Here is a 12,961-nt window from a genome sequence, read left to right as displayed (position 1 = left end):
TGTCAGAATTACGTGTCTCCATTTGAATTACGTGCGGAACACCCCCCCCCCCCCCCCTCTTTGCTCGCTTGTTTCATGAGCATGTATTTACAAGCCTCTGAAATGTTCCAGATGCCACTTTGAAGTCATTGGGTGGTGGCCCAGATTGTAATGTTTCTTAATGTTTGAGTTAAGAATAGAAATTGGTACAATACATGCAGGGTGTAATGATTAGGCACGTTAAAATTCTAAATGCTGCGATTTATTTCACAAACTCCGACAAATAATTTGGCATCACAAATACAGTCATTTCAGTTTTCCTCTGATTACATTAAGCTCACATTATTTCTGATAAATTCAAATTTCCCTCTTGTCCATTGGTCTGATTCCAACATAGTTATTCAGAAGCAGACAACAACTATATGATGTAGTTCTTCCCAGTGAACCACATTATATCTGGTCCACTAAAGTTCAAAAATTGTACAGGCAGGTCCATGGCGTGGAGATCATTACCTATATAAAATTAACTCTATTCTTCTCTCAACTCCCCCTAAACCCATCATCAACCCACAAAGCCCCATTGGGACGTGCGTTCAAAGCACCGATGGGAGTTTATCATTTTCCTCTTCACCCAATCACACCTGAGAACATTGCAGGTTTTCGGGAATGGGAGGAGTCAGTCGGTCTCATTCATACATACTCTTATTGATGTACAGGCCACTTGAAAGCATTAGAACACATCTATAAATATTGCTATTGACATTATCATACAGTACAGTGCATCATTGGCTCGGTTCCCTTTAAGACAAGGGGGGGTCAGTGCGTAAAAGATTGCCACCAGGGCTTTAGGTCCAGTAACTGTGACGTCATCGATGAAAAGCCTCATCTCTTTGAGTTCCCATGGCTATAGCAAAAAGCCAGACCAGACCAGACCAGACCACAACTGTCTCTGTGTCTTGGGGGGAATACAGTCTGGGAAGTACATATGGCATTCCCAGATGAACAGGAGGTCCAGAACCTCTCTCAAATGTGAGAAGTTCGAGGGGCAGTGTAGTATCCCCGTGGCTCCACCGCTCCTCACGTGTTCCAGTCCGTGAATTTCAACAAGAGGAATAATTAGGCATACACAGTAAAATCATCAGCGTTCGTTTATCCATTTGCAACTCTGGGAGGGTGCAAAATTGCAAATGCACCCTCTCAGAGTTCAATTAACACTGACTATTATGCTGTGCGTGAAGGGCAATTCCTCGGATATTCCCAGCTACTATATTAGGTAGAGAGACAGGCAGTTGGCAGCAGGAGCCGAACCAGCAAGAAGAGCTGTGGCCGGTACGGTATGGTGGAGGATTTGGCAGCTTCAGGCCTCGCTGCTGCACTCGTAGATGTTGTCCTCCACCAGGGCAATGACCTGCTCAAACTTGTGGTGCAGCAGAGTGCGCTTTGCGGTGGGGTTGGACTCCAGAGCGCACACCACCTGGCAGCAAAGGGAGGGAGGGAAGGAGGGAGGGAGAGAGGGGGGGGGGGGGGTTAAGAGTTAAAAAAAAATTGAACCAAATGGATCCATAATTGTCCATGTGTACACTTTCAGAGTTATGGGAGTCATTGAAAAAAGTGTACACAAAATGTCAAAGGGGAGAATGAGAGACTCTGAATGTAATCAAGACTGCTGTCACTATGTGAGTCAGGAGAGAGAAAGTAGAGGACAGAAAATATCTTTTAAAAGCCACGCTGTCATGGAAGATGTAAGTTAGAATAAAATACTCAACCTTGTAGATGGACAGTAATAATGTGAAAATTTGGCATTTGGTGGTCTCGAACTCCAAATCTTCTACTCAAACTACTGACATAGGCCTACCTCTCATGCTACAGAAGAATGGAAGATGCAAGTGAGAATGAAATACTCTAAATCTTGTAGAGATGGAAGAGTGGAAATGTGAAAATTTGCCTAAATGAGCCAGGCACGTTTTTGAAGCAAGACATTTCTTAGTCTGGGTTTTGGACTCACAATCTCTGATGGTATGTATCTTACCACTTGACTGTATCACCGTGGTTCATAACTTCACAACTAGTCCTATTGTGTACTCTTCAGTGAAAGATTAGAGCCAGGCACAAACTAAGAATGTATTTTTCATGAACCAAGAGACGTTTGAGTCTGAGTTTTAAACCCGTAATATCGGCTTTGCAGGGTATGTATATAGTTTTATTGCATGCTATTCAGTGAAAAATTACAAGCCAGGCAAAAACGTGGGGAAACAAAATCCCGAAAGAAACCACTGTACCACCGTGGACTCAAGTAGTTCTATTGTGTGCGCTTCACTGAAAGATTAGAGCCAGGCACAAATGTAGAAAAAAACTCTGTAAACCCAGGAACTTCTCTGTCTGAGTTTTGAACTCACAGTCTCAGTCTTTCAAATCCACCCCAACACACACCACACACACACACACACACACACACACACACACACACACACACACACACACACACACACACACACACACACACACACACACACACACACACACACACACACACACACACACACACACACACACACACACACACACACACACAAAAAGGGTTTAGCAAAAATCTTCCTCCTGGTGGCACTATAACAGGTGCCAGAGATGAGCTGTTCACAGACAAACACACAGACACATGGACGGATGGCCTGTCCGGCCTGGCGGAGACAATAATAACTTTTACTGGCTGTCAAGAACTCATGCACTCCAGAGTGGAAGAAATCAGCCACCTGCCTGGACATAGAAAATGAACAAGAGTGCTCAAAAACTAAGTGGAGTGCTTCAAGCTCTTCGCATGCCTTCCTCTTCACATTATTTACAAAACCCACATCTGGTCTGTTTTTCATGCCTCCTAGTTTGTCACCAGCTCAGTGGGATTTACTGGCTCTTAGCGGCGGTGTGCTACCAAGCGGGGAGAGCAGAGCTACAGGGCAGAGAATAGGCAATCAGAGGCCATTCACGGAGCTCTGTGAATCACGGTCTAAGCCCCAAGGCTGTGCCAGTACACTACAGTAGCATGACAGAGGAAAGCAGCTAAATGGTGTTATGATGAGGGCCCTCCATTAAAGCACAGTCACCACTGACTAAACCTCTCCAGAGAACAGTCACAAGTAAGGGCAAGAGGAGAGGACTGTGGACTCCATGGAGGCTTAAAGGAGGTTAGATGAAAATGCAATGGGAGATCTGGTCTAGTAGCTTTACATTCCTCTTTCCAGCTACTGGTAGGGACAGCATACAAAATGAACGAAAACATAATGATAAATAAATAAAAACTCAATTATGCTATAAAAAATAAAAAGACAAAGCCCACGTTAACCAACCTTGGCATCAAAATGGACAGTGATTTTAAATTGGATAAAAAAACAGATAAATGCTGTGTTTATCTAAAGTGTGACCAGGTGCAAACAAAGTTGCATCGTGCATGGGTTTGTCTCCATTTCATGGCTCTGGAGCTTGAGAGAACAGTCACAGCTGGAGTTTCTCCAAGGGCAGTTCAAGCTTTCATGTGGAAATTTACTCTCAACACTTAAAAATGTTCAAGGGCTCTGATTTGGTAATTTTGTTATTGTATTTTGCAATTCCACGCCACTGTGCACTAGCTCCGTCAACACGCACCTGATCTCCCATACTGATGGTCATGCTCTGATTGCCATCTGTAACTGTGAAACTGAACACTGCTTGTGTATAATACAACCAGGTGATAAGGGTGAAGATGGGGCCAGAGCAACACTGCTAATCCAGATAAGAGAGAGAGAGAGAGAGAGAGAGAGAGAGAGAGAGAGAGAGAGATGAGGATTCTTACCTGGCTTCTGTATTTCTTGGCATATTTGTAGATCTCTGTTAGGGCCAGGTTTGTGTTGAATTCATTTCTGTATTTCTGTGGGACGGAAAACAGTGCAGTGCCAATATCAATACCATATCATCCTCATAAACCAGGGGTGGGCAATTATTTTTTCCCAAGGGGCCAAATGAGAAACATTAATTTTATTTCTATACAGTATAAAAAGCAGTAAATGGCATTGTTTTGACAAGCTGATAAGATTATATGTTATTGAGTGGTGTAAACCACTCCTACAACTGGCTTTGTTAGTTTACGTGTCTGTCCGTACCAAAGAAAATGAGCATGGTTGCTATGGTCACCCAGTTCACACGGGTGTGATTTCATTACGTCAGACATTACGTCAGACCACAGCTGATCAGTCTATATAAGACCTTACACCACTCAGTTCACACGGGTGTGATTTTTATTATTACCTCTGACTTCAATAAACAAAATTAAAGCAATGCAGTTGTAGTCCACGCATAAGGCAAAATTAGAAAGTAGGTTTTATTTTCCAATTTCCAAGTAACCTTTCACTGGCCGGTCAGAATCAGCCGAAGGGCCGTGTTTGGCCCCTGGGCCGTGTAATGGGGGCATTACGGATGAAGATGGAAACGCCAAGACACAGGGCTTGTAATGTATATGTATAGCTACTGTAGCACACTAAACGCATCTCATTCACTGCTGTTTCCAGCGGCATCGACTCTAAATCGATACCTTTATCTCTCTCACTCACCCGTGACTCCTCGGCCAGATGGGCGTTCATCTCTTGTTCGCTGAGTGGCGCCATGTCCTGGATCTGCTGGTAGTAGCATTGCACCCTCTTCTTGTACTCGGGGATCTCCTTGGCATACAGTAGCTTGTTGGTGGGAGAGTCCTAAGACAAACAAACATTGTGTTGTTTATCATGATGCAAACCACCACTCAATGATCTGGAAAAGTTAGGCGAGGTAAAATACTTCATTGCTCATTGGACACAATCAAATGCTTCTCACTTTGATTGTGACTTGTGCATTCATCATGTATCACTATGTGCCAATGAGTTGATAGTAGGAATATGACGAATCTGCAGTTCAGAGGACAATCAAGGTGTCGTCCTATTTGGGATTTGAACCAAACCGAACTCCCCCTGGGAGACATAACATCTACCACTCACTGTCAACGAAGACGGCAAGGAGATATTGTGCTTATGAGCTTACTTGACTGCCACTAAGGTGTCCTACCCAACACCAGGGCCTATATTATATTAACATACTCTACCTACTCTACAGATTGGTAAAAAATAAATAAATCTTGAACTCAACTCAACTTCACTCAGGTTTACAGGTGTAAGGAAAGTGGGAGAAATGCTATGTCGTACAAGCATTTTGTCCACAAGAAAGGAGGAAGAAACTAGAAAAAGTGCCCTTCTGGGCACAGGTCTCCACCAGGAGGATAGGACTGTGTGAGATGTTTGGCAAAATGTTTAGGAGTAATTTGTTTTTTGCAACAATTTTCTTCATTTTGTTGAGGAAATGCAGAGCCAGATAGAATTCTGGATGAGCAGGACCGATTTGCGTGAGATTTGGATGAAATCTGTGCCTAACATAAGCAATGTGTTTTGCAGAAATCGGCCTCATGGTGGCGCTATAATCGGCAGATGTGGAGGGATGCAGGGACAATGTTTTTCCATGGCCTCTAGGGAGTGCAAGTTGTATACAGATTGATGCAGTTATAGCGAAAAATAGGAATTGGTCTGTTATAGCGCCACCATGAGGCTGATTTGGAAAAAAATGAGTGGCATGTCGTCCTCGGCCTAATGGAAATGTGCGTGTATAATTTCACGGAAATTTGTGGCATTTTGTTCGAAACGGACCAATCATGTGAGCTTTGGAAGCCAATGTTAGCCAATCAGGATGGAAGATGGGACATGGTGCAGATCCGTGTTGATCACATGACTATGGAGATAGTGTATACCGAATTGTGTGATGTATGGATAAAATGTGTACGACAGTACGAGTAATCTACAGAAATGTGTTTTGCCTAAATCGGCCTCAAGGTGGCGCTATAACAGGCCATTGAAGAATATTTGGGGCAGAGGTTCGTTGTTAACATCCAGGGAGTGTGTATGCAAAGTTTGGCATGGATCGGGCCAACGGTGGCGGAGATTAGCTGGTAACAGACGGACGGACGGACGGACGGAAGGAAGGAAGGAAGGAAGGACGGACGCACACACACACGGACGGAGTGCAAAACATACTCTCTCCCCATGCCTTCGGCCTGGTGGAGACAATAAACCGTATAACACAAGGTGCATGATATACATTATGTACATAAATTAAGATAGAGATGGAAAGAAAATATCAATAAAATGGGACAGTTATCATTTGTGCATCTGAGATGTGACTATCTGAACCAAATACTGTAGGCCCCGTGAGGGTCCATTTGGTTACAATTGTGGGCTCTCTGAGTTAGATTAACACAGGAATTCACCGCGCATGTACTGTACCAGCGGCCCAGACTCCGAAAATCGACATGGATGTTATTTCTTTGACGAGGCGTTCGGAACCACCCCGAAGCGAACACAATGGAGGGAGGGGATCACGCACGGCTTCCTCGCTGCACAATAGGAAACTTAAATAGGCCCTGCTAACCACACAGTGAGAGAGAACATTCCAGTCAAAACAATAGGCCTGCATACCTCCCCTGGTCTCCTGAGTCACTTCAAGCTCTCACACGGTCTGCTGCTTAGTCAAGCACGAAGCAACGTTCTGTGCGTCTGAGAGGTTGGGGCCATGGATTGCGTTGCTGTCGGACAGAAACCTAGTTTCTCTATTTAGTTTTCTCACAAAAGTAGTGAATACAGCAGATATGAATGCTCACACGTCACAGAGCGTTATAGAACACGTGAGCTTGTAGATCAGCTATTTACACTATTTTAAAAAATAATAATAAATACAAATAGCCACGCTACCGGTTTATTTTTTGCTGAAAAAGAAAGGCCTGGGGAAAGCCATTTCCAGAAAATCTGGCATAGGAAGTGGGAGTCAACTTGTATTTTGCTAAACAATAATTGCAGAGGCTCGTCGCTCCAAATTTGGTGACATCAGTGTTCTCCGCTGTTTTCTACCGGGAAGGGGAGGTTGGCGGGGGCGGCAGGCACTCTGATCAGTGAACCATTAGGATCCACCGCCTGTTTTTGACCGGCACCCGCCCTTCTAGACCAGGCTATAATACAAATTAAAGTTGTTTTTGGAGATACAGGGTTGCCACCCAACAGTCAGTGACGATTTGGGTTTTAGTTATGTGTATGTGTATGGACACACTCTTGCGCGCATGAGTGTGTGTGTGTGTGTGTGTGTGTGTGTGTGTGTGTGAGATAGAGAGGCAGAGAGTGGGCGAGAAAGTAGGACACGTACTGTAGAACGGGAGGGTAAAATGGATGGGCAGCCTCAGCTTTAAGCATCAGTGGATGTGCTTACAGCGCACCTTCATATTTCAATGTGTCATGAGTTATTTGTGTCACCATTGCATGTTTGTATGTGTGCTTGTGTTTGTATGTTTGCTTCCGTGTGTGTGCGTGTGTGTGTGTGTGTGTGTGTGTGTGTGTGTGTGTGTGTGTGTGTGTGTGTGTGTGTGTGTGTGTGCACGTGCGTGCATGTGAGAGAGAGAGAGACTTTGTACACCGTAATAGAAAAAGTAATTTTGCACACAAGGACAGGTGCGTAGGAGGGGAAAGCTAGCCAACGTGAAAGAGACTTCACTTACAAAAATGTTTATGAAATAAAATACAGAACAACGTTTCAATCCAAACCAAAACGTTCTGTATTTAATAAACATTTTTGTAAGTGAAGCCAGGGTGCAGGACCTCCCCTCTTTTTTGGTTATACACCGAAAAATACTTGGTTTTACAAGTACACATGCAGTGAGCAAGCCGTCTCTCCAACCGCATAGGAAAGACATTGATGAGTGGCGTTCATCTCTATATAACAAATTTCTGCTTGAGGCGTTCCATTTGTAGACTCTCAGAGTAACAAATCCATTTAAATCAGTGGTTTTCAACCAGTGATCTGGTTGAAAACCACTGTGGTGGGCTAAATGATGGAAAGTGGTAACGTAATGGACCCTTAAAGATCTTTAACTCTTGAGAGTGTAAAATGATCCATTTGGTTTAATTTTACACTCTCAAGAGTTAAATTATTGTTAAACATTTGAATTACTTATTTACAAGAAGTCTGCACAATTCGAGAATGTAAAATAGCCTAATTGTTATCTTGATCAATGTTTGGTCCTATGGTACCAACATCAATATGGAATTGTGGACAAACCTTATCCAACGATAACAAAATATTCTTAGTTGGTCCGAGGCTCAAATGCCGAATAAACCACTGATTTAAATGAATCACTGAGGCTTATTTCCTGTGTGTTTGGTGGTACTGAACCACTGAGGCTTATTTCCTGTGTGTTTGGTGGTACTGGGGAGCCTGTGCTCCCAGTCCCTGTCACTCGTCCTGATAGGGAACCCTCTCTTCCTGTCCACAAGGTCACTTCCCGCGGTTCGTCCATCTGCCTCGTGACCCCCTGTGACCCCGGGACGCTGCATGTGTGTGCGTGGAGCCCGCCAGATAAGAAGGTATCCGTGGAAACAGCAGTTTCCCACCTCTCTCCCGCCCCCGCCGAGCTATGGCTAATCCAGACCCCATACTCTGGCGCTGTGCTGACCCGGTGCTGGGACTGTCACCAAACTGCCAGAAATGTGCACAGCACAACTCTCACAAACACACAACTCACAAACACACAACTCACACACACACGAACTAACGCACGTACGCACGCACAAACGCAGGCACGCAGGCACGCACGCACGCACGCACACACACACACACACACACACACACACACACACACACAGTGGATCAAAATTTTAGGACAGCGATTTTATGAATGCCATTTTTAACTCTAAACCTTAAAGCGTGACACCAGCCTGCAACAAAGTATCAGGCATAAATCAAGTGCAACCCCAAAATCTAATTTCTAAATGCCTAATCCCAATTGCATTCTTGTCTTAATTGTGAGCCTAAAAATCAAAAAATCACACATAAGACAACATTTCCGTTGTGCGGACCAGGACAATATTGGTATCACAAAGTCTCAAATTGTACTATACTCGTACCACACACACACACACACACACACACACACACACACACACACACACACACACACACACACACACACACACACACACACACACACACACACACACACACACACACACACACACACACACGTGCGCGCACACACTTGACACTTTGCTATTACTTATGCAAGTAAGTTCACTGAGCATTAATCTTCTACATCATGTCATACACTTATACACATTAACACCTGGGAACTGCCCTTTTCTATTTCTTCCTTTTTTTGTAGCCAATTATTCTTTTCAGTATTTATAGTGGTTACAGTACAGTATATACCAACTCCCAAATTCCCCACACGTTTCTGCGTATAGCCTTGTCACTGCCGCCCCTACTGGCTCTCATCCTGCCAGTGAGGAGCCCCCACTGGGAGGGCGTAGCGCCTCCAGCCTACTCCTCAGCGCTCGACACCGCTCACTGACAGGCACTGCAGGCGCTGGCGCAGCGGCAAAGATCACCAGCTCCCCTCCTGACTTCCCTCTCGCGAACATGGCCAATTGCGCTCGCATGGATGCTGGGCCAAGCCAGAGGCACCACCACAGAGTATTCAAACCCCTAGCTTCCATTGTGTTGGGACATGAACTTTACCTCTGCACGACTACAATCTTATAGTTCAAAGAAATCGTTTTATGAACAGAGGAGCGCTTCCACCAGAGCACTACACATGCACAGAGTATTCAAACCCCTAGCTTCCATAGTGTTGGGACATGAACTTTACCTCTGCACGACTACAATCTTATAGTTCAAAGAAATCGTTTCATGAACAGAGGAGTGCTCCCACCAGAGCACTACATACAGTGAGTAAGATACCTCTGCTCACTGATTGAGCAGAGGTGTCTCCCCAAACCTCTGCAGGAGGAAAGACATTGATCAATTGCGTTCATCTCCATAGAACTATTTTCTGGTTGAGAAAAAAAAATGCTGGATGCCGAGAGCACTGAAGCGCATCATTCGGCTTCTGAGAAGAAAAGAACACTCTTTACCATAGACATGCAGGGCAGAAAGGTGCCGGCAGCTCAAACAATACAATTGGTCACTGTAGCTCCATTGGAGCTAGAGGGTTCAGTGTCTTTCTCAAAGGCACTTCAACAGTGGGTACTCAGGGAGGGGTGAGTGTTGCTCATTCACCACATAAGACTTTTTTCCCTGCCAGTCAGGGTGATCGAACCAGGAGCCTTCCGGCCACAAGCATACTCCTCTGACCTTGAGGCCACCACAGCACCACTGTCCCCAATTATACACAATCCAGTCTCTTTTTACCATGAGTTACAGTCCTGGCCACATTGAAGAACCTGCCCACAGCACAGTATACTGTGCACAAACAAAGGCATTGTTCACAATCACTCAGAGCAAAGTGCAGGAAACGCATCTGGAAGTTTTGTGATGTTTTTGTTTTTGTTCTTTTCTCTTTACCGCTCTCTTCCCTGAATGACAGGACAGCGGAGTGACACAGGAATGCAAAGGGCAGAGGTCACACAACACAGATGCTGAGTCTTTTATTTTATTCTCATTTTATGTAACTTTAGGAAGTGGAGGATGCTTGAAGTACAATAAATTCACTGTCTATAATGCTGCTACCAGCTGTATTTTATGTACATGTGACCAGGGTGGGGATCTGCTTTTTTCTCTGGTTATTCATCTTTATGACCAGTGGGGATGTGTTTTATCCTAGAGTCTGGTCAGACTTTAATTAAATACATACAAATACATACAATTTCCTTTAGGGAATAATGTAGACTGTCTTTTACAATTATGTTTGATGATACCACAACTTAGCAATTTGATTTAACATACTGTATATGTTAATACATGGTGTCATGTCATGCAATTGCGTTTCATTTTGTCCTTCTCTTTTCTCTATTTCTTATGACTAGTTTTGAAACATCAAAACCATGGGTTGAGCCTGTGAACTTGTTATATAACGAAGTTGCCTGCAATGTTGCCACGGCCCCAAGTGTCTGTGAGCCCCCAAATAATTGTCAATAGTATACTATGTAAATAGTTCCATTGGTCTAAGCCGGAACACAATCTATTGATTGATCATTAAAATAACTAGAAATGCACTCTGTCGAGGTGCCAACTTGCGCCTTGCACACAAGTAGGCCATACATGTCCTACTTGGCACACCGCCAGACCAGACCACCAGCCAAGGCGCCCAGACGGCTATGCCACCATTCTTACCCGAAACACACACACACACACACACACACACACACACACACACACACACACACACACACACATATACATATACACACATACATACATACATACATACATACATACACTACAGTCATAAATACATACTAGCCAGTGTACAGATGAACTGCTGGTCTAGCCAGTGTACAGATGAACTGCTGGTCTAGCCAGTGTACAGATGAACTGCTGGTCTAGCCAGTGTACAGATGAACTGCTGGTCTAGCCAGTGTACAGATGAACTGCTGGTCTAGCCAGTGTACAGATGAACTGCTGGTCTAGCCAGTGTACTGATGAACTGCTGGTCTAGCCAGCTGTACTGATGAACATTGGAGTTTGTCAGTGAAAGCAGAGACTATATGATGAGCTCTGTGCTTCCTCCAGGGAGGAAGTCAGTCAGAGAGAGACAGGAAGCGCAGTGTCTGTGGGGTCACAGTGTCTGAGGGATGAGACAGATTTGTGAAGAGTGAGGACACTGACATACAAACTCATCTCGCACGCACGCACGCACGCACGCACGCACGCACGCACGCACGCACGCACGCACGCACGCACACACACACACACACACACAGAGTCAAACAGACACAGTCAGACACAGTTTGACACACAGACGCACACACAGTCACACGCAGGCGCACACCCGCGTGCGCACACACGCGCGCACCCGCGTGCGCACACACGCACATGCACACACACACACACACACACACACACACACACACACACACACACACACACACACACACACACACACACACACACACACACACACACACACACACACACACACACACACACAGAGAGAGAGTCAAATAGACACAGACAGACACAGTTTGACACACACACAGTCACATGCAGGCGCGCACCCGCGTGTGGGCGCATGTGCGTGCACACACACACACACACACACACACACACACACACACACACACACACACACACACACACACACACACACACACACACACACACACACACACACACACACACACACACACACACACACACACACACACACACACACACACAGGACTTTGAAGAAGAGATCCCTGTAGCTGCTGACCTTGGATCAGTCGACTGGGGTGAAATAACATGAGGAGAGGTAGACAGGGCTGACAGGCTGAGTTCTTGGGGATGAGGGTTCACATGGGACTTAGAAGACAGATGGGGGGGGGGGGGGGGGGGGGGGGGTTGGGCCTAGGAGATTCTTATAAAACCACATGCAGTGTCACTAGATCTAGAGCATATATTGTTGTAGTATGTGGAGATTTATGACTTTGAACTATGGACACTCTCATTTGTCTGACTGTCTGTCTGTTTAATGTCTATCCATCTATACAGTGGATATACACTATATATCTACATGCATACTACTACTGTATAAAGACAGTATTATATAGCCTCTTTGCAGGGGACTGTGTGCATGCGTGCCTACTTACATGTGGATTTACGTTTTTGTGTGCGCACCAAAGCAAGCATGTGCGTGCGTGTGCGTGTGTGAGTGTGCGACTGTGCGTGCATGCGTGCGTGCGTGCGGGTGTGCATGTGTGTGTGTGCGCGTGTGTGTGCACGCACGGGTGCGTGTGTCTCACCTTGCCGAGCTGCAAGTCAGAGACGGAGCAGGCATCGATGAAGGCCTGGGCGATGACAGACAGACAGGCGTCCATGTGGTCTGACTTGTCGATGTCAAACACAAACTGAGGATTCTTCAGAATGTTCACCCAGAAACGCAGAGGTAAACTGTAAAAGAAGGAGACAGGCACTTTAA

The 12,961-nt window shown here is 45.2% G+C and overlaps 1 protein-coding gene across 1 annotated transcript in view; it reads right to left on the bottom strand.

Moving 5' to 3' along the window:
• Positions 1 to 225: 225 nt before the first annotated feature.
• plxnd1 (plexin D1) overlaps positions 226 to 12,961 on the bottom strand; it is a 114,795-nt gene continuing 102,059 nt past the window's right edge. The window contains exons 33-36 of the mRNA XM_079488658.1: positions 12,786 to 12,933; positions 4,557 to 4,697; positions 3,803 to 3,877; positions 226 to 1,453 (exon numbers count right to left, since the gene is read on the bottom strand). Coding sequence (XP_079344784.1) covers positions 1,337 to 1,453; positions 3,803 to 3,877; positions 4,557 to 4,697; positions 12,786 to 12,933 — 481 coding nt within the window. The 3' untranslated portion in view covers positions 226 to 1,336. The remainder of the gene's footprint in view (positions 1,454 to 3,802; positions 3,878 to 4,556; positions 4,698 to 12,785; positions 12,934 to 12,961) is intronic.

This window comes from Electrona antarctica, assembly GCF_951216825.1.
Source record: "Electrona antarctica genome assembly, chromosome: 2".
In the NCBI taxonomy this organism is placed as follows: domain Eukaryota; kingdom Metazoa; phylum Chordata; class Actinopteri; order Myctophiformes; family Myctophidae; genus Electrona; species Electrona antarctica.
Note: the sequence above shows the minus strand (reverse complement) of the source record. Positions and strands in the feature narration are given on the sequence as shown.